This window comes from Candoia aspera, chromosome 13 (assembly GCF_035149785.1).
Source record: "Candoia aspera isolate rCanAsp1 chromosome 13, rCanAsp1.hap2, whole genome shotgun sequence".
Classification (NCBI taxonomy): Eukaryota; Metazoa; Chordata; class Lepidosauria; order Squamata; family Boidae; genus Candoia; species Candoia aspera.
Genome location: NC_086165.1, coordinates 1,228,109 through 1,247,177, shown reverse-complemented (window position 1 = coordinate 1,247,177; position 19,069 = coordinate 1,228,109). Strand labels below are relative to the sequence as shown.

General features: G+C 45.9%; 1 protein-coding gene across 1 annotated transcript in view; it reads right to left on the bottom strand.

Annotated features, from left to right (window-relative positions):
* The window catches only part of VPS13C (vacuolar protein sorting 13 homolog C), a 67,956-nt gene that overhangs the window by 5,088 nt on the left and 43,799 nt on the right, over positions 1 to 19,069 (bottom strand). Inside the window, exons 59-82 of the mRNA XM_063313993.1 lie at positions 18,361 to 18,521; positions 17,237 to 17,358; positions 16,831 to 17,125; positions 15,770 to 16,159; positions 15,004 to 15,108; positions 14,519 to 14,683; positions 13,343 to 13,471; positions 12,970 to 13,103; positions 12,715 to 12,841; positions 12,096 to 12,331; positions 11,648 to 11,798; positions 10,569 to 10,709; positions 10,065 to 10,146; positions 9,906 to 9,975; positions 8,671 to 8,782; positions 8,334 to 8,447; positions 7,230 to 7,369; positions 6,160 to 6,241; positions 5,782 to 5,895; positions 5,223 to 5,298; positions 4,954 to 5,117; positions 3,861 to 3,906; positions 3,319 to 3,442; positions 2,870 to 2,984 (exon numbers count right to left, since the gene is read on the bottom strand). Coding sequence (XP_063170063.1) covers positions 2,870 to 2,984; positions 3,319 to 3,442; positions 3,861 to 3,906; positions 4,954 to 5,117; positions 5,223 to 5,298; positions 5,782 to 5,895; positions 6,160 to 6,241; positions 7,230 to 7,369; positions 8,334 to 8,447; positions 8,671 to 8,782; positions 9,906 to 9,975; positions 10,065 to 10,146; positions 10,569 to 10,709; positions 11,648 to 11,798; positions 12,096 to 12,331; positions 12,715 to 12,841; positions 12,970 to 13,103; positions 13,343 to 13,471; positions 14,519 to 14,683; positions 15,004 to 15,108; positions 15,770 to 16,159; positions 16,831 to 17,125; positions 17,237 to 17,358; positions 18,361 to 18,521 — 3,395 coding nt within the window. The remainder of the gene's footprint in view (positions 1 to 2,869; positions 2,985 to 3,318; positions 3,443 to 3,860; positions 3,907 to 4,953; positions 5,118 to 5,222; positions 5,299 to 5,781; positions 5,896 to 6,159; positions 6,242 to 7,229; positions 7,370 to 8,333; positions 8,448 to 8,670; positions 8,783 to 9,905; positions 9,976 to 10,064; positions 10,147 to 10,568; positions 10,710 to 11,647; positions 11,799 to 12,095; positions 12,332 to 12,714; positions 12,842 to 12,969; positions 13,104 to 13,342; positions 13,472 to 14,518; positions 14,684 to 15,003; positions 15,109 to 15,769; positions 16,160 to 16,830; positions 17,126 to 17,236; positions 17,359 to 18,360; positions 18,522 to 19,069) is intronic.

Genomic DNA, 19,069 nt, shown 5'->3' with positions numbered 1-19,069 from the left:
CACAACTGAGACTGGAATTTTGGTTGCTTAGTGAAGCAGGCATTAAGTGAATCTGACCCAATTTTACAACCTTTTTGCATCCATTGTTAAGCAAATCACCACAGTAGTTAAGCAAACCACGTGGTCATTAAGCGAATCACACAGTTCCCCACTGACTTTGCCTGCCAGAAGCTGGCCGGGAAGGTCAAAAATGGTGATCATGTGACCATGGGATGCTGCAATGCTCGTAAATGAGAACCAGTTGCCAAGTGCCCAAATCATGATCACATGACTGTGTGGAAGCTGTGACAGTCGTAAGTGTGAGCGCCAGTTGTAAGTCAGTTTTTCCAGCACCGTCATAAGCCTGAAGCATCACTAAATGAATGGTCATTAAGTGAGGACTACCTGTACAAATGAAAGGCAGTGGGGCCATTTTTCCCTCTCTGCCGCTCTGCACGGGGCAGCTCTTACTGTTCATAACAACAGTAACGCTAACTCTCAACATTAACCAAATTTAGCACATGTTCGGGAGAAAGCTATGTCCATTTTTTCATCGCCCCAAAAATGTCTGCCACATTTTACAATGCCGTAAGGATACGCTCCCCCCCAACATAATTTGTCAGCTTTAAAACAGTATAGTATAACCATACATTGAAGAGAAATATTTAAATTTGTAAGAAGTAAAAATAAATGCGTATTTCTGAATACCTCATTTCCTTTGAGCATCAAGGCACAGGTGTCACTGTTTGAAAAGGGTAAGCTGACTGATCTGGACAGGATTATTAAGACACCACCTACCTACAGAGGGAGTTCTGGGTGTTGATATAGCTTGCAACATAGTCAGATTCCCTACCAAAAAACCTGTTACACGTTCCAGCCAGGTTCTGATGAAGTTTGACAGCGAAACCGAAGGCCACACAGGCTTCTGGTTTGGGGTGCCCAGGAGACCTCCAAATATCCACCCACAGTAACACAGCTGTCCGCTTCTATCCACGGTGATGACGAAATGGCAAAACATGCATCAGGACATCACAACCCATGTGCAGCCTTTTTGCGCTTGCACTGTGACGTTGCATACAGGGATGCCAGGAGCAGAATCCACATCACGATGCCACAATGCACATTTTGCCACCTGCCCCCAGGGAAGCCTGTGCCTAACGAGATGCCCAGAACATGCCAGTGCTTCTGTAAGCCCCTCAGCCAGAGACCCTCTTTGCATATCATACAATGATGTTCTACAATACCTCTCACAACAGTGTCCTGGGTCTCAATTACAAATAATTTAATAGGAAGAATTGGCCCATCCAAAAACGTGAGCTGTTTCCCCACTTCTTTCATGGCTAGCTCTGCAACCCCTTCCTGTCCACGGCTAACCTTCCTAGCAGACTGCTACTCTTAGCATTAAGAAATGTTCCCCTGCAATTTGAAACGAAGAATATCAAAAATCAGTATCAACAATATTCAGAGGCTCAGCGAAACAGCACCACACCAAGTGGGTGTCTCTGGAATTATGCCTTTAAATTTAAATCAGACCCCGGCAGATAAAGACAGTTAAATTAATCAGGAAGAGAGAACCGTAATGGGAGATTCCATCGTTCCAGCCGGGTTGTGCATGCATGGAAGGAGAAAGGAAGAAAGAAGAAACATTAGAAAGGGTTTGCATGCTGCAGTTAAAAGATAATACAAAGAGAGAGAAAAAGAACTGTCTGATTTTAGGGCATTCGTCTGGAATTTTGATGTTATTAAAGTACAAGCTTCTTGCTAATATGGAAATCAAGGTAGTCTTTTTAACAGTTAAATATATTTCTTAAGACGAATGCATAATATCACCGAAGAGCCCAGCAAAAAGGAAAGGCACATGCTTAAAATTCAAATGCCTCCGCGCCCCTGCTGAGACCTGGCCTTCTTCCTCTAATGCCAGCATGGCCCACACCTTGTGAATTTCACAAAAGGACCGTAGGAGGGAAACGTGGCCCAAAGTCAGCCAACTCGCTTTGTGGCTGAGCATGAATCGGGACCTCCAAACTCCTTTGCCACACTGGTGACCGAATCATAAAAAAGAACCTCGACCCCTCCTTACGAAAGGTACCTATGTCTCAAAGCTAACAACGGTTGGCATGGCACCCCACCTCGGTCAGCCTCCCCTTCCAGCCTTCCACTTTCCCCTGCTTCCCTTCTTCAGCCGTGGGGAAAACTTTCCATTTGCCTTCAAGATTTAGGTTCTACAGGGTGGCTACCCTTAACAATGATTTATTAAAACATACTCCATACACTGGAGTCCCCTTGTTGTGAGAAGGCAATAGTTAAGGTGAACCAGAAATGATCGAGCCACCCTCGAAGGGAAGTGCACACGGGCTCATTCCCACTGCAATCACGCATGGATTTCCAGGTTGTTCAGGGACACCCGTTTGAACTGAGAGACCATTTCAGTTTAGACAATGAAATGGTTCACAGAATCTGTTCTTACGGAATGGAGCAATGCATCTCAGCCTGGTTTACTTGGGAGACTAACTTATAGATTGGACCCTGCAAGGGATTCATTCCATTTTCAAGAGAATATTCCAGAGTTCGGAAGCAGAAAGCACAAGCTTTCTGTGGGTCAGGGCTGAGGCTTGTTTATACCACCTCATTAAAAATCCACAGACGACACCCTTTCAATCTTTGAATGCCTCTCAGCAATCTGAGAACAAAACGTCAGCCACTAAACTGGGCCAGAAAAGAGCCAATTCAAACCTCTTCCAATACGCACAATATGTACAAATGACTCCGTTATTTTGTTTGTTTCCCATACGCCTTCCTCAGCAAGGACCCTCCACAGTCAGCATCAACAAAGCAGTAAAAAACCACGTACACAAGGGCACGTACGGAAATCTACGTTTGAAAGCTGTACCTCAAACAAGTCACAGCCTTCTGCCTCGCCTCTGTCGTAGGGCCGGACGACCCCGTCTTCACGGATGAGACGAGGGGGGCGCAGGCTGGACACTTCTTCGGTAGATTCGGCCACCCTAGGAGCAGGGACGGAAGGAAGGACCTGACGTGGGGCATTCCGGAAAGTGGAACAGCTCAACAGGCCCGTTGCCTCTGAATTATTCTACAGCCCGTGGGGTTTCGTCCTGGAACCCGTTTCATTAAACGGCAGCTAGCGGAAGGCAGCGTGCTGCTCTGCACCGAAAGGCCCGATTCATACAACCAGAGCAGCAGACGCTGGGCATGCGCGTCCATGTCCTCCTTCCCACACAAGTCTGTCTCTCGGGCAGGAAAGAACACGTGCTGATTTTTAAATGAGCCTGCCTCTCTCTCCTTCTGAAAAAGGAGACCCAAATGACCCGCTGCGCTTACCTCTGGATCCCTTGGAAGGTACTGCTTGCCATGTCAATGATGCCCCCAGTTGGACGGGCCACCACTCCGACCAGTCCCTTCCCGATCCCTTTGAAGAAGCCAGCCGCACCTTCCTTTTTGGCACCTTTCGGTATCAAGAGTAAGAAAAACAGGACTGCGTTTCCTGGCTGCAGACAGTGCCGCTAAATTCAAAGGGTTTTAATTTCAGGCCATCTGCAAGAAGCACTGGTTCTCCATTTAAACTTTCACTGCACTTGCAAATATCGAAGTTAGTGCTGTTGTCTCTTGGTTCTAATATGGTGCAGCACGGTCATGTTTCACTTCACGTAAGGACTTAATACTTCAGGTAATTCAAATCAGGAACACTTAAATGGAATGCGAGGCAAAGCAATTACTACAGTTGCTATCATTAATATGCTTCTTCACTGAATTCTGTGAGAATTAATTTAACGTTTCAATAAAAAAATTTACAGGTTTACATGTTTCCTTAGAAACTCTGGACGCCTCCACTGTCCCTCGCGAAGGGAGCCCTGTTAACCTACCTTCCACAGGTTTCGTGACGATCCCAGTGACTCCACCAAGAACGCCCTTGAAGAAAGCGGGGGGGGGGGAGGAAAAAAAAGGTGGAATAGCAGGTTGGAATGGAAGAGTTTCACATGCATTTCACCCACAGACCTCCACCTCTGCAAATTCTGGAGTTCAAGGCTAAAACGGGCTTAGCCTACTCGGATGTTCATCTTAAGACAAGCCCATGAATTCACCACAACCGGAAATTCTGGTAATAAAGTCTGCCCAGACACACAGCGCAGTATGTAAAACACAAGACTCTAAACTGCTTTTCATAAGGAAGAGTAATACAGAAACTACAGTAACTTCTTATATTAGATAAGAGAAGGATAGGTATATATTCTAGGAATGCCTCCATCAATACCCACCCGACCTAGCTGGAATCAGCTTAAACCACAGGGAGCCTCAACGCCCTGCACGGCAGATGCCTGTCAAGCCCTTCAAGAGCAGGCTGGGGCCTGTCTTCCAGCGCCCAGGGTGTCTTCTGGGCAACGTCTGGCTCAGCAGAAGGAACCAAACAGGGTCTGGGAATTTCAACCCTGCTTCACATTTCTAGGGTATTTTGAGAACTCTGGTCAACAGAAAAAGCTGCGAATACTGTAATATTAAAATTTACTCCTAAATCCCCTCTTTCCAAAGCCATCACTCTGCTGCTGCTGCTGCTGCTATGGAGTGGGAGACACCCGAGCCATCAAAGACAACCTGTACCAGGTATCAAGAGCTTGTTCTCTGGAGAAAAATAACTTGTTCCCCATCTTCCAGCAGGCACTCCCGCCACCCTCACCCACACATGCACAAAGGACGCAGAGATGGATGGTACGTTTTGTCCCCAAAACGTCTATGAAAACCTAACAGAAAATACACTTGAAAAAGATATCAAAACACAATGTTACTGCATGTAATTAATAGTTCTATTTTTGTTGTTTTGGTAGGTTGCCTTTTTTTTTTTAACTAACTAGCAGGAGCAAATGAAACAGACCCCAAACACAAGAAAGGCAACATGGATTGGGGTTAATTTAATATAGCAGGAAAAAACAGAGGTCCAGGGAGTTATCTAAAACAGCCTACCCTCAGAAGGCCTTTTCCACCTTTGGCAAGGCTGTCCCCAAAATCTTTCGGCTGACGCCCCATCTCCTCCCTTCTCTTCTGCTGATACTCCTTATCCATAGTGATGGCAGCCAAACCTTTTCCAACCGAGCCAGTGATGCGGGACACCACGCCTGCTGCGCCGCCTGCGAGCCCAGGGGAGACAGGTCAAGGGAAGTTCACGCGCCGCAGGCCGAGAGCAGCCCCAGGAAGCTTCTCCCGGCCAGTCCCATTGTCGGTGCTCCACCTACCGACAGTATGGCCAAGGAGGCTTCTCATGCCAATCACAAACCCTTCAGCAAACTCTTCAGGTCCTTGAACAGCTCCCTAAGGAGAAATTACATGTGCTTTTGGATTCTGAGAACGAAGCAAAGTGTTCAGTGCGCATCCAGCACCCCCCTCTTGCCAGTCGTGGCTTTAGACAGCTCAGGTGGCAGCTGAACCCTTGGAATAAGTTACTTAAAACTACACGTGCTCCTCGCTGGAACACCCGTGGCAAGGCTAGAGGAGGAAGCGGGCGTTCAGGTGGATTCCACCTCCTGAGTCCTGTCACACGACTGGCGACGGCACTGAGCAGCTGGTCATGGAGGAGAGCAAGGTTTCACTGACATTCCCCGCTCCCCCCCGATGAGACATGCAGGGGGTAACCCTGTGGTTTGTTTGCCTCCGGTGCTTTTACCCGACGCACGGCTCTCTTAAAAATACACGTGGGAGGGAGGTGTGGGAGGGGGTATCTATCCAGACGCAAGGTTTCAGTGTTTTTTGCTCCAGCTCTTTCAACCGTTGCTCCGAGACACTCGGGTGCCATACCTGGAAGGGCTCGTAGAAGAAGGCCTCCACGCCTTCCGAAAGGCCCCTGATTAGGCCGAAGGGGTTTCCCAGGACATCCAGCCCCAGCACAAGGATGTACATCTGCTTCAAGAACTTTTTTTTTAAAAAAAAGGAACACAGAAAACGAGTGTTTGGATTTATACACAGGCGTACCCTGAAAGCAGGAGAGGAGGAGGGCGCAAGGAGAAGCGATGCGCAGGCCAAAAGGAACAGCCCTTAACCAGGATAGGGACCGCGATGGCTCCGTGCTGTACTTGTGGGTGGTATACCAGGGGGAGGAAGGGGCAAAGAACACCTCTTGCGAGATGAGCAGCTATATAAATCTGAACACCAACTACTACTGCTACTACTACTTACTTGCCCTTTGTAATGGCCAATCACTCTCCACAGCAATTCATTTCTTTTGTAAAACTGATACTTGATTTCGAAGAAAGCAAGTCTGAAAGCAGACATAAACGATTTCGTGAAGAGCAAAGGCCACCCGTTGCTTAGAACTACTGCCCTTTTGCATTTAAGGAACCTTACATACATCCCTCCATACAGCAACCCTGCAGAGCAGACTGCCTTCATCCTGTTCCACTGAAGCCCCGCTGAGCTGACAAGCCATCCAGGAAGCAGATTCATGGTGGAGAAGAGATCTGGGCAAGGGGCTTCACAATCGATGTTCCTCACCACTTTAGAGCGTGTGATACTCATTCCCTACGTGGCTAAAACCTTCTAAGAAGATTTGCCACGAATCCCTTCCCCTGCTAACAAGCCTAGGCTGGAGTTTCCAAAAGAATCAACCCATGCAGTGGCAAGAAAATCAGACGTGGCCAGTCCTGCAAACATTCATCCTCTAAGGCAGGGACAACACGGAGCCCTCCAGATGCCTGGAGTACAACAAGCTGCTGGTTATCACCTTGAAAACTATTTACAGCTCGGGACCTGGAGGCAGAAGGAGCTCCTTCCCAGTCCGTTCTCACAGGGAATGTCATCTGCAGGGGCCTTCGGGCAGCATCCTGCCTGAGCTCTCCATGGCTCCAACCCCTGCTGGGTTTTAGGAAAGCTGCTACGGCCTGGCTTCCCCAACGGCCTTTGTGGAAAGCTGCATTATGAATTTCAGCCCCTCTGGTGGTTTGGGGCTTCGTTTAAATGGGCTTTGGGTACTGTTCCTTGGCAGGGTAGTGTAACTGCAATGCTGTTGTTATGTGCGGGTTTTTCAAACCTTATTTAAGGAACAGGGTATGTTTGCTGCTCCAGACCTGGAGTGGCAGGAGCAGCGTATAAGCCCAGTAAATAAATGAATACATGCACATATCCTTCCATAATCTCTGACCCACTGTCCTGTTGGATGCGAGGAATGAACAGTCCAAGCCACCTGGAGGCCACTGGGTTGCCTTTCTCTCCTCCCAGGAAACTTCTGACATAAACACTGAGCCACTCACTTGAAGATCAGGTCGTCCACATCTGTCAGGGTGGCGCCGATGCTCTTCAAGAGCAGATTCACGGAATGGATGGCTATCACCTCGCCTTTGCCCGACTCAGACGCTTCAGTGGCAGAGCCCAAGGAAAGGCTGAGATGTAGCTGGCAAGACAGAAAACCGCACTTAAAATAGCCCTTCTGGGTGGTCGGCCATTAATCTTTGCTGAATGCAGAGTTCATTTAAATACCACTTTAAAAAAACTACTGAGATTTTCAGTAACTCATTTCTGCCAGCTTGTTCATGGGTTAACTTCTGGTGAGTTTCATATTCAGCACGTCTCCTTTCAACATCAGCCATATTTCAAACCTGGCTTTCAGTCCTGTTAGCATACTTTTAAGATGGGGGAAAAAGAATCAAAGAATTCAGTGTGGAACAGCGTGTTGAATTTTCAATTTAACACTTCTGCACAGAAATTAAGAACTTAAATGCAAACTCATTTGATGAAAAAAAACCACTTCTAAAATATTGGGGGACAGGGAGAAATGGAACTAGAAATTATGCCTTCCACATCTATTATGGCCATGATAATGAAAAGCAAATGATGGAATTGGTGGTCCTCTAACACAAAGCTTTAGGCTCAAAAGTGTAAAAATAAATAAATAAATAAATAAAATTTAAGGCAGGTTCCACAAATTATTCTAAATTAACCCAGGAGATGTTTTCTTCCATCTCGTTAGCCGGCTAATGGAGAAAGAAATTAAAGTTTACCATATATGGAAGCGGAGCGAGAACGCAACCGAGATCACGAAGCCATTTTCTCCCTGCTGAGCTCATGTAAGGATGTAAACCAGGAAAATGAGAAAGGGGACATGGAGCTTCTCAGAGGAGCGGCCTCAGGCAGTGCTCACTAGAGGGAGTAAGTGCTCGGGCTCTGAAGCCCTGGCACGTGCGCCAAGCCGCGAGCCTCGCACCTCCGACGTAACTGAGGCGTTTGGGGCAAACTCTTCGGAGCGTTCAGCTGCCCTGTGGCCGTGTTGTTCGGGGAAGACCTTGCTGCGCACCTGGGGGTGATCGGCACAACAGCCCCCTCTTTTTGGGAGGTGCTGCCATTCCTTGAAAACGTACCTTCAGTGGAGAAATGTGGAAATGTTCAAAGAAACTAAGCGTGGATGCATCTGTCAAGGACGACTCCATCAACTCTGTGTTAAGAGCATCAATATCCTTTTGTATCAACTTCATCTGTCAAAGCGGAAATAATTTTGAACAGGTGTCCTCAACGGGGTTCAAGCATGAACGCAATAGGACCAACAGATGTTTACACTGGTTTATTTTGGTTAATATCCTCAGCCCTTTCAGTGCCTACGCCTATACTTTTCTGAAATCCACCCCCCTTAACCCCTCTTGTTCTTAAAACATGTCTCCCAATTAAGGTAGAGACACCAACCTCTTAAGCAGGCCTTACCTTTTGTTTTTCAGCTTCTGGGTCTGTAGATGGAGTGAAGAGTTCAATAAGAGCTCCTAGGAATCCCTGATCTAGTTTCAGAGCCATCTCCTGGACAAGGACCATGAAGTATCTAAGCAAAAGAAAATCAGAACTGACACAGAAACCTGCGGGAGAGCAACTGCTTCACTTGGCGAGAGGAAGTATGAGGAAGGCCAGAATCGAAAACCCCTGGACAGTCGCGGGTCCCGTCGTCTCTTCCTCTAACTGGACCTCTTCCTTGGGAGCCCCGCTGCATCTCCACCAGAGAGGATCGTGGGGGCAGAGGACAAGGACTGTTCCTGGCAGCAACTCATGAGATGGCACTGCCCCCTCAAGGAGGTAAAACGATTCGCCTCCCTGGTGACATTCAGGGAGGTCTGGAAACGCAGCTATTCCACTCAGCTTCTAAAAGTGGATTTTGAGATATTAAACTGTGCTCTTTAGAGCTGAAGGCACTAGCTTTAATTTTGGTCAACTGTAATTTCAGTTATTCGGTGCTGTTTTGTTTATTTTTATTTTGTTCTATCATACGCATTTTTGCAGGAGAGGCTGGTTGGAGCTAAAAATACATTTGCCTATTCATAAGCACACAGACATCCATGAAAAGATCATTTTAATTTTTAATCTTAAAATAACTGAAATCTGTAATATTTTATACAGATTGATCGGAAACACTGGAAATGTTTGAAGAGCCAATTGTATGGCTTTGGAAAACTTGAGAGTAATTCCAGAACTTTGATGCTTTTTTTCCTCAACCAGTTTAACACAAAGACAGAATATTTATGTATGTACGTAAAATGTATTTGTATTCCAGCCTCCTTCCCAAGGCACAAGATAGCTCAGGCCAGAAAAGATTTCAGCTGAACTATCTCAAATGAAAATTGTCTCTCTCCCAGTGAAGACAGATGAACTAAAAGCAAAAGTATTTCACTAGATCATTCCGATGCAGGACTCTAGACATGGGAAAGCAGAAAGCCCCCCACCCACAGATTTACTCCCTGAGAACCCGCTAGCTATGATCAGGCACCAAATTTCTCATCTTCTAGAGAGAATTGTGGGGGAAATCATCTTTGAACATTATGCCAAAAGCTACAAACATGGAGTCACTGGACTGTTTTACCTTTTCTCTGACTATTAAGAAGACGTCATTATTTAGTTTGGAGCCAGACGGATATGATTTATGTTTCAGACATTTCCGAGTATAATTAACTTACTTGAACTGCAACACTTTACTGTATTCATTAAATCGAATGATGACACTGACATCAATGAACGGTTTTGGTTCTAAGGAAAAAAAGGCAGATGAATTGAACGCCAGTTTTGCCTTGTTTGGTTAGCTGGTTGCTGCGTGATCATTTCTAGATGCCTCTTACCTGAATCCAGTGCGATGGATTTGGGAGGGGCCACAGGATGAAACACCACAGGGAACATGGAGCCTGGGAGTTGGTTATCCACCTTCAAGGGAGGGGAACAGTGATGTGTGGAGAAGATTAACCTAGTCTGCCAGCTTAGGAGTTATTTCTAAACATGTAACTCTGCAGACTAAAGTGCGTCAGCATCTAGTTAACAAAAACGTAAACCAATCAGAAATATATTAGACGCATGACACCAGATTAAGGGGCAAATCTTGGAGGATTTGCTTAGAGGAAAATTGTGACTTTTATGTTTCTACAACATACAGTTGTGACATTTTTATAGTCCTTACTTTTTTCAGGAAGACCACCAAGTGAATTTCTAGGAGTCGGCCCTGGGTAAATATAGTGATAAGGGACTTTGGCAGAACTTACGATGATCATCTTTAACAAGTCCAGCCTCTTAATCCCTAGGGAGAGATTGGCTAACCTTCTCTAAAACCTAAGAAACGTAAAGAGTCATACCTGGAGCCAATATAACTGAGCCCGTAAGCTCTTCTGATGCTGTGACTGTTTGAATTCAATCTGGATGCCCGACAGAAAGTCTCGCTTGATAAAGCATTTCAACGGAAGGCGCATTTCCATAGGCGCTTTATCAAAGTTTACCTGAAAATAGAGAAAATAGATCCATAACTCCCACAATGCCCCCCATCCCACTTCTTTTTTTGCAAGCAAAGAAACAGCGAGGAAACCCCCTGAAAATCTTCCTCTGAACCGTCTCCCAGGGCAGCATCATTTGGGTGGCAAGCACAACAGCTGACAGGCAGAGCCACAACAGCATCCAGGAGAGCAGATTGCCCCTTGCCCCATGGAAAACTACACCCTGACTCACCTGGCTGTGGACCATTTTGCTGCCCACCCTATATCTTCAGTGCTCAACCCAGGTCTTGTTCAGGAGCTCAGAGTCAAAGAATCTTGATTCTGCTGCTCCTGGGCCGGCCCTCTTCACAAACCTTAATTCCTTACACCTCACGTGCTGAAATATGCTACTGACTGTCCAGTATCTAAAGCATCATGACTTGGGGGCTGCCTTCTTTAAAAAAATGAATGTTCCTATTGCATCAAAATGGTCATCTTTTCGTAACAGAGAAAAATAGTTCGGTTTAGCCATGCCCCCAACACACCTCACTTGCCTGTGTGCCCAGGCAGAGGTCCACACTCTGAATCCTCCAGATGCCAGTGAAACACTAGTACCGAAGCTGCTGAGTAAGTCGGCAACAGGAGGAGCTCATGGCCTCAGCAACTCTTCGTGCACTCTTTCAAACCCCAGACGCTGCCCTCTGGGGGGCAAGGGCTGGGCTTCCCTGGTTCTCAGACTACCCATCCAACTTCTTCCTCACCTGAACCTCTACCCCAGTTTGTCACAGTTGGCCCTTCTGCTTCATGCTCAAATGACCTGCCAAGGATTCAAGAATTGGCTGGAGGTGTTCTCACTTCTGGAAGGAAGCTAATATCTACAAAGAGGAGATCCGATCAAGCATCTCAGGCTGAGCTGCGTATCTGCCACTCGGGTGGTCTGACCTTCCTCTGCAGCTCCAGCGTACCTCAAAACTGCTGTTGATTTTAACCCAGCCAGAAGTCTCTGTGCTTTGTGCCGAGATGTGCTTTTGATAAGCTTGTTCCAAGAGGCTGATGTCCTTCTGATTAAATGGCTTCCACCTCTGCTTTGGTTTTAATTCCCAGACAATGCCTGAACTGCAAGGAAAAAAGGAAAGAAGCAGCTAAACTCTTAATAAGAAAATATACTGCACGTCTAACTGAAGCCTCACAAAATAACTGCCTGGAAACTCTTCAGGGTTTAATTTCTAAACGGTCGATGCTGCTGCTCCTCAGCAATGCGACTGGAAGCACTGAAGGGCCAAAGAAAAGCCTTCCAAACTATCTCCAGCAGGCCCCTTTATCCTGAAGGAATCGGAAACGGGCGTTTGACTTAGCAAGATGCGACAGACTGATGCTTTGCAGCAAAAGGCACCAGCAGCCGGCTGCTGTTACCTGGTGATCCCTACGTAAGAGATCTCCTGCTTCCTTTCGTTGTTGACCAGCGACAGCCCAAGGCCGTGAAGCGCAATGCTGACTTCTTGGTCAGGCTGCTCCATCTCCTCTGCTTGCCTCGCTTTGGACACCAAAGCAACGTCCTCCGCAAACAGCAGGACCCTCTGCCGCCCATCCAGGAACGAGACCCAGTGGATTGGGGTGTTGGCGTTGTAGGAAAACTGCCCACATTCATCCTGGATTGGTAGGAGGGAAGAAACCAGGCTGAGGCAGGAATCAGACAAACGCAAACCTCTGCGTACAGTTTTATTAAGATGGTGTAGCAATTCATTTAGCTTGAAAAAGAGTCACTAGATGCTTAGCCAGAGAAAGGAATGGAATAGCATAACAAATATTGCTGTAAAGGAGTTGCTGTGCTCTACTATAATGAGCTGCCTAGATGAATACATTGAGGCTTTAGGGTTCAAAAACGATACCCTATTTCCAAGGGGCCCCAAAAAGAAGATTTAAAAAAAAAGAAGCCTGAAAGATCAGAATTGTGCATAGAGACTGAGGCTGCTGTAAGTTGCACACAGCTGTGGAAAAGCTACATTAACAGGTTTTTTTAGATATAGAATACCTTAAGAAGATCGAGTTCACCAGTGTTCTGTGCGTATTCCCAACTTAATTTTCTTATCCCTGTAGGATCTGCCCAAACGAACAATCTAACTTCCCTCGGCTTTAGTTCCATCGCTGCCGCCACGCCGCTGCACGGATTAAAAAACACAAGTGCAAAATTCACCCGGCTGCACAAAACCTTTGTTACGACACCACAGTCCGCAACTGACGACAAGACAAAGCCTCCCTCTCCAGCAGTGGATGCCGCCTCACCCACCTCTGCTGGTATTTAAGAGTCGCCCATGAAGTGTGATTAATGACCAGCGCAGGCGCAGCCCCCTCGTAATAACCAGAGAAGGTGGCAACTGTGGAATGCTCAGCCACACTGACGTCCACCAGGATACCGGTGTTCTGTTGGGAGGAAGAGAAGCAACGCTCCAGAAACAGCCAGGCCTTGATGCCCACCGCATCTTGGCAGCTTCGCTGTGGCTCTGAAAGCGGCAGGGAGCCACCCCGGTGCTGGCCAGGTGAAGGGGACAAATGACTACCGTCAGCAAGGCCAGGGAGCCCTGCGCTGCCAGGCTTAAACGAGGGCCCCAGATCGCTTTCAGGGCTTTAACAGAAAATAACCAACATATTTGCACTCTCACCAATTCTTCCAGGCTCAGCAATGTCCCGTTGTCCTGTCGGTTGTAGAAGAATGGTTTGGAAAACTGATTGGAGCCGCTCACTCTGATACACAGCTTGCCAGACGAACTTTCAGGCCAAAATGCAAGACACTTACAGAAAGAAGGGAATGGTTTTGAGGGATAGATAAATAAGTAAGTATACCAATTGTTTTTATTGATTTCTTGTAAGAAGCTGGAGTCGGCATGTCCTCCAACCTGGTGCCCTCTAGATATTCTGGGAATACAACTCCCCAAATTCCACAATAGCTGTACACGGAGGTTGTGAAGTTGGGCAATCAATACAATTATTACCACTCAGATCTCCAGCTGAATGTGCTGCTTAACGTCCCAACCAGCAGATTAGTGTGCGTTTACACCAGAGTGTTTTTGTTTTATGTATATGTATATGTATACGTATAAATGTAAGATGGTTGCTACTGCATAGTTTTATTATGTCTGGCCTTACGGCTGTAACAAACATGAGTGAGAGCAATAATGAGCAATAATCATCCTTAACAGAGCTCCTTCCAAGTCATACCTACTGGCCACTGAACTGCTAACATTGCAACTATGTTTTACAACTAGAAACTCTAATATTGAGTTGAATAAAAAATAAGCCTTTGTTTCAGAAAGCTTGGCATTTAAGATATGTCGATGAAGATTCTCAGTCATCCAGGCGGAACTGTCTGTAGGTTGGGTCATGGCAACCGGACTTCTTTCTCTTTGGCTGAAACATTTCACTGCTTGTCCAAGCAGCTTCTTCAGTCTGGGCAAAGGCTGGTGGGGGGACCCCATATGTGTCTTCCAGGGTGGCTGCATCGTCCCTGCACCTGAATGGCTTCACAAGTTCATCAGGAAGGCCACTCTTAACGATCCACTTGGGGATGAGCAAGGGATTTGGGAGTAAGAGATCCCAAAGACAATCCACACCTCCATGGCACAATTAACAAGCCATTCAGGTGCAGGGATGATGCAGCCACCCTGGAAGACATATATGCGGTCCCCTCACCAACCTTTGCCCAGACTGAAGAAGCTGCTTGGACAAGCAGCAAAACGTTTCAACCAAAGAGAAAGAAATCCAGTTGCCATGACTCAACCTACAGACTTGACATTAAGAGCAAGCCAGCTTAACTGACAAACCCAGCCTTAAAATACTACCTCTGAGGGTGCAAAATAATTCCATTTGTTAGTAGGAAATGAGCCATCAGCTCCCATTTCTCCGAATTCCAGCTCCAAGGAAGACAGGTTCGTGACGGTATAGAATGGAGTCAAAGTGACTATCCGGGTGAGATTGAAGCTGCTCATTTTAATAGTAACGCCAACCTGTAGAATGATATTACAGTTCGTATTTCAAAAAGATGCGGCATTGTGTGCATTTTAACATGGCTTAGAACATTTTTATAGCTTGTGCTGATCTAAGGAAAGGCTTTGGTTTATGCACTGCCAGGAAGAGGGAATCTGATTCCTTGGACCAAGAATCATCCCACCCCACCCCACCCCACCCCACCTATTGAGAGCAGAACAGTATGAAGAAAAAGCAGAGTAAATGAGACTGATGTACAAATTGGATTTTGTTACCTATGGCTGGTACAAACGACGGCAATTAGTCAAAGCAGGAAGCAAGTGTAGAAATCAGACATTACCAGAAAGTCCATGTTGCTGGCTGGGCACTTCACACATCCAGAGTTTCCTACTGTATCCAGGGAGAAACTGTTTGACCATGTGCTGGTTGAGATGCTCAGCTGGATCTAGATTGAAAAGGAGGACAAAGTGATTTGGGGCACAGAAAACAAGCCATGAGCTTGTTTCTGAAGATCAGTAATGTCCACTCCTAATATCAAGGAGCTGCAGTTATGCTTCAAGTTTCCAGCAATAAGCCACAAGTGGAGACTGTAGTGTTAGGAAGGTAAGTGTAGAAAATTGCAAGAAATCCGATCTCACACTTTCTTGATCACCTAAAAAGCTGGAGAGGAAAACTTTATTTCACTGCTGAGGTGGCAATGTTAAAAGAGAGAGAGAGAGAGAGATTTGATCCATACTTGGATAGCTGCAGGCATAAACAGAGAAAATTGAGATCCATTCATTCAAATTGCTCATTTCCAATTAAGAAAAATGATGGGAAATCTGCAATAAAGTGCAAATCAGTAAAAACAAATAAAAAAATAAAGCCATAAAATTAATTAGGAAACATTTAGTCCAGCATAGTCTAGAGGGCAAATCAATACCAAGCTGATTAAATATATTTCATCTTCTTCAAAAACAGTGGACTATTAGCTAAATAAAACAGGCAATTTTCATAAGCAGGTTGAGCACAACCTTTCCAAATTGCAAAATAGGCTATTAATAAGAATCACCAAAGTTACATAGCTCACTTCGTTAGGCAAATGAAACAGAAGCCTGACATCATACCTTGTTTTTACTGAAAATATTTTTTCTCTTGAAGGAGAATAAAATGGTGTCCCGAAAGTCTGCTGGGTGTTTTACGTGAACATCCTCAGCGCGGTACTGGAGAACACGGGAAGTCTTATTGATGATCCAGTAAGGACTATACACGGAGAGGATCAGGTGGGTGCTGACTTTCCTGACGTGAATATATATGTCCACTGTTGCTACGTCTGCGGAATGTGATGTGAAGCATACTGGGAAAAATTCTGGCAGCGTGTCGCGGACACGAAAGTGCCCATTCCAGTTTTTGCCCTGATATTTTATCAGGACCAGCTCCATGATTTCCCCATCGATTCTTGACTGGAGGACATCAGCAGTGCTTCCTTCTTGTAGCTCATGGGCCTCCGCCGTTCCCTGAAAATAGCAATAAAGACTGTAAGAGCCTGTGAAGATATACAAGCAGCACTGACATGGACTGAAGGCACTTCTTGGGACACCAAGACAAAATTAAACCCCCTGATGTTTGCAGAGAACAATTAAATATTATAAAGACAACTTGAGGGCGCTATCTGTTTACTACTGTAGGGAAGTAAAAATGATCATAATTTCTCCAGGCTAAGTATGAAAAATAAATAACAAACAACTGGAAGCAGGGCATCATCCATCATAGTACAACTTCAAGAATGTGGCCCAGATCCTAGCTGAGATGCTCCAGTTGCCTCGGGCACAACTGCCCATTAATTCCCTCTTGCTCACCCACCCAGACTGCCAGAGGTACTAATTTTATCCTTGAACATACTGAACGTGGGGCATTTTTTAAAAAAATTAATATGCTCTCCAACTCATCACCATAAGAAGACATTTTTAAAATGCTTGTAAAAACCATAACCCTATTCATTTCCCAGACAAAAGGTCAGAAAGTGCTAAAGGCATTTAGGGCAAAATTAAAGTATCAGTAAGCAAAGATTTGTGGAAGAACGACAAACTTTGATGTCTTGCTCCCCACCAAAAAAGAGGAATGTATTGAATACCAAAACCACCTGGGCCTTTACAAGTTGCATCACAGCCCCTGCTCACCAACGTACCTCAAGCAGGTATCGCAAGGAGTACGGTAGAAGATTCCGCACAGTAAGCGTGGGATAGAAATGAATAATGTAGGCCGGCTCCCAGTTCTCCTTCTGAGTCGCAATAAAGCTCAGCTCGTCGGGCACAGCAGTGGCCTTCAATATCAGTGGCAGGAAATTGACTTCGGTGGCTGGGCACTGCAGCAGACATTTAACTTCACTACTCCTGTGCAGCTCCTCTTGCCAAGATATGTAGGTTGTGGATGGTTCAAACTGGTCTTTTAAGACCCCCGCTGGCTGAACATACAGCTGACATCTGATAACCCAACCACAGAAAAAGCAGAAGGCATTGAAAAAGAGCCCAAAGCCTCGGGATACTTTGCAAAAAATGAAAGTGCTTAAGGGTCTGAACAAGTGAGATACTTACCTATACGAATCTAAAGGAATGTGAAATTCCTCTTCCGGCATAGACACACCTACAGGCTGCAACTGTTTAATGTCCCTAACAAATTTGTAGATTATAAACGGGACAGAGAAGTGGTTCTTAATCTGAAATGGAAAATAGCAATATTTTACTGCACCATGAACAAATTAATGGTTCCAACAGAAGAGAATCTCTTAATATTAACAGAAGAGAATCTCCGTAGCGCAGGGTTGAACTGTGGAGCCCTCGGTGCTCTCTGAGCTTGGCGGTTGGCTGGCAGACGTTTCGTTGCCTGACTAGGTGACATCATCAGTGCGAGGGAGGGGGGGTCTGCTCTCTGCTTATATACCGCGGCTCGCCCTGCCAGTCTTGGTGGGGGTCTGGTTTCCTCCTTGGTAGTTCCTTGATTGGGACATTGTTTTCTGCCTGATCGTTTGTCTGGTGCTGGTCCCTGCTTATCTGGCTGTTGGCCGCTGGAGGGGATGTGTTCTGCTCTTTTGGCTTCCTTCTTAGCTTTTCTGTTGTCTCTCTTGAATGGTGTGTGAATCTGGTTTATCACTCCGTGTCTACTGATGGCTGATTTGTCCGAGTGCCAAGCTTCCAGGAATCCCCTCGCGTTTCTGGACTTGGCTTGGCTTAGGATGCTCTCAGCTTCCCAGTTGACACTATGGCTGAGTCTGTCCGTGTGTTTGTGGGATGGAGGAGTTTTCATGGTGGCTTCTGACTGCCAGTTGGTGTTGAGAAACCCTGCTCTCGGATCTCCTTTCTAAATTGGAAACTTCTCTGGTCAAGCACTTGTCTGACCTTCCATGCACTGCCATGAACAGGAAAGGAGGCAGAAACAACAAAATGCGGCATATAGGTAGTGTCCCAAGTGCCCCACAAATCTGGATATGTTACCTCCGTAGTCTGACTTTTGAAACATGCATGGTCTCAGAGACATTAACTTTTTCCAAACTGATGTCAGGGGCTGCAAAAAATGGGGCTACCCTACGCTGAAGTCAGGAGAGTTAAATGCTTTCGCATACAGGATCAATGCTGCAGGAAAGCACAACTCGCTGGAGTTTCCACAGCATGCTCGACGTGCACAAGGCCTTTGCAGGCAGACTCAGAACACCACGACTTACCTGGAGAGGGGAGCGCAGCGTGACCACTTTGTTTCCTTCTTCTGCGTCGATCTGCACAACGACCGTATGGGAGGAATTGCTCTGAGGCTCTCTTACGCTATGCAGTCTTCTCCCTGGCTTTGCTATGGGAACCCCTGCCACCTCGCTGTGTCCTTCAGGTGCTGTTTTACATCAAAACAACATCTGATTATGTTACTCCTTCAGCGCTTTTTCTTACAAAAAAGAAAAAAAAGAGAATCTGCACCTCCACTATCATTCAAGCAATTATTCCCCAGTTCCAGAAACTTACAGCTGCCGCATGTAAACTTCATCTGCTGACAAGGAAAATAAAATATTTCCTGTCGCAGAACTGTGGTAGACCATGCAACTAAGTAATGAAAAAAAATCAGTCAAAAGTTCCCTGCCAGTGAATGATAAACCTCCCAAAGAGGAGGGTCCTAAATGCAGCTTTATACCTAAAATACTAATAGTTCACCCTGCAGGTAATTTTTTGCTTTTATGCACAAGAGCAGCCTTTCTCCAAAAGGCCTCCCAAGATCACACACGGTACTTCTTCTGAATGGCTGGAATAATTCCAAATGCAAGGGAGAATGGAGAAACTTCACAATCCAAGCTAGCCGTGATCAGTATTATAATTAAATAATAATTAAAAGGCTTATTCTGGAAGGGAAAAAAAGGTACGATATGAGAGTTCAAATGTTCCTCCACC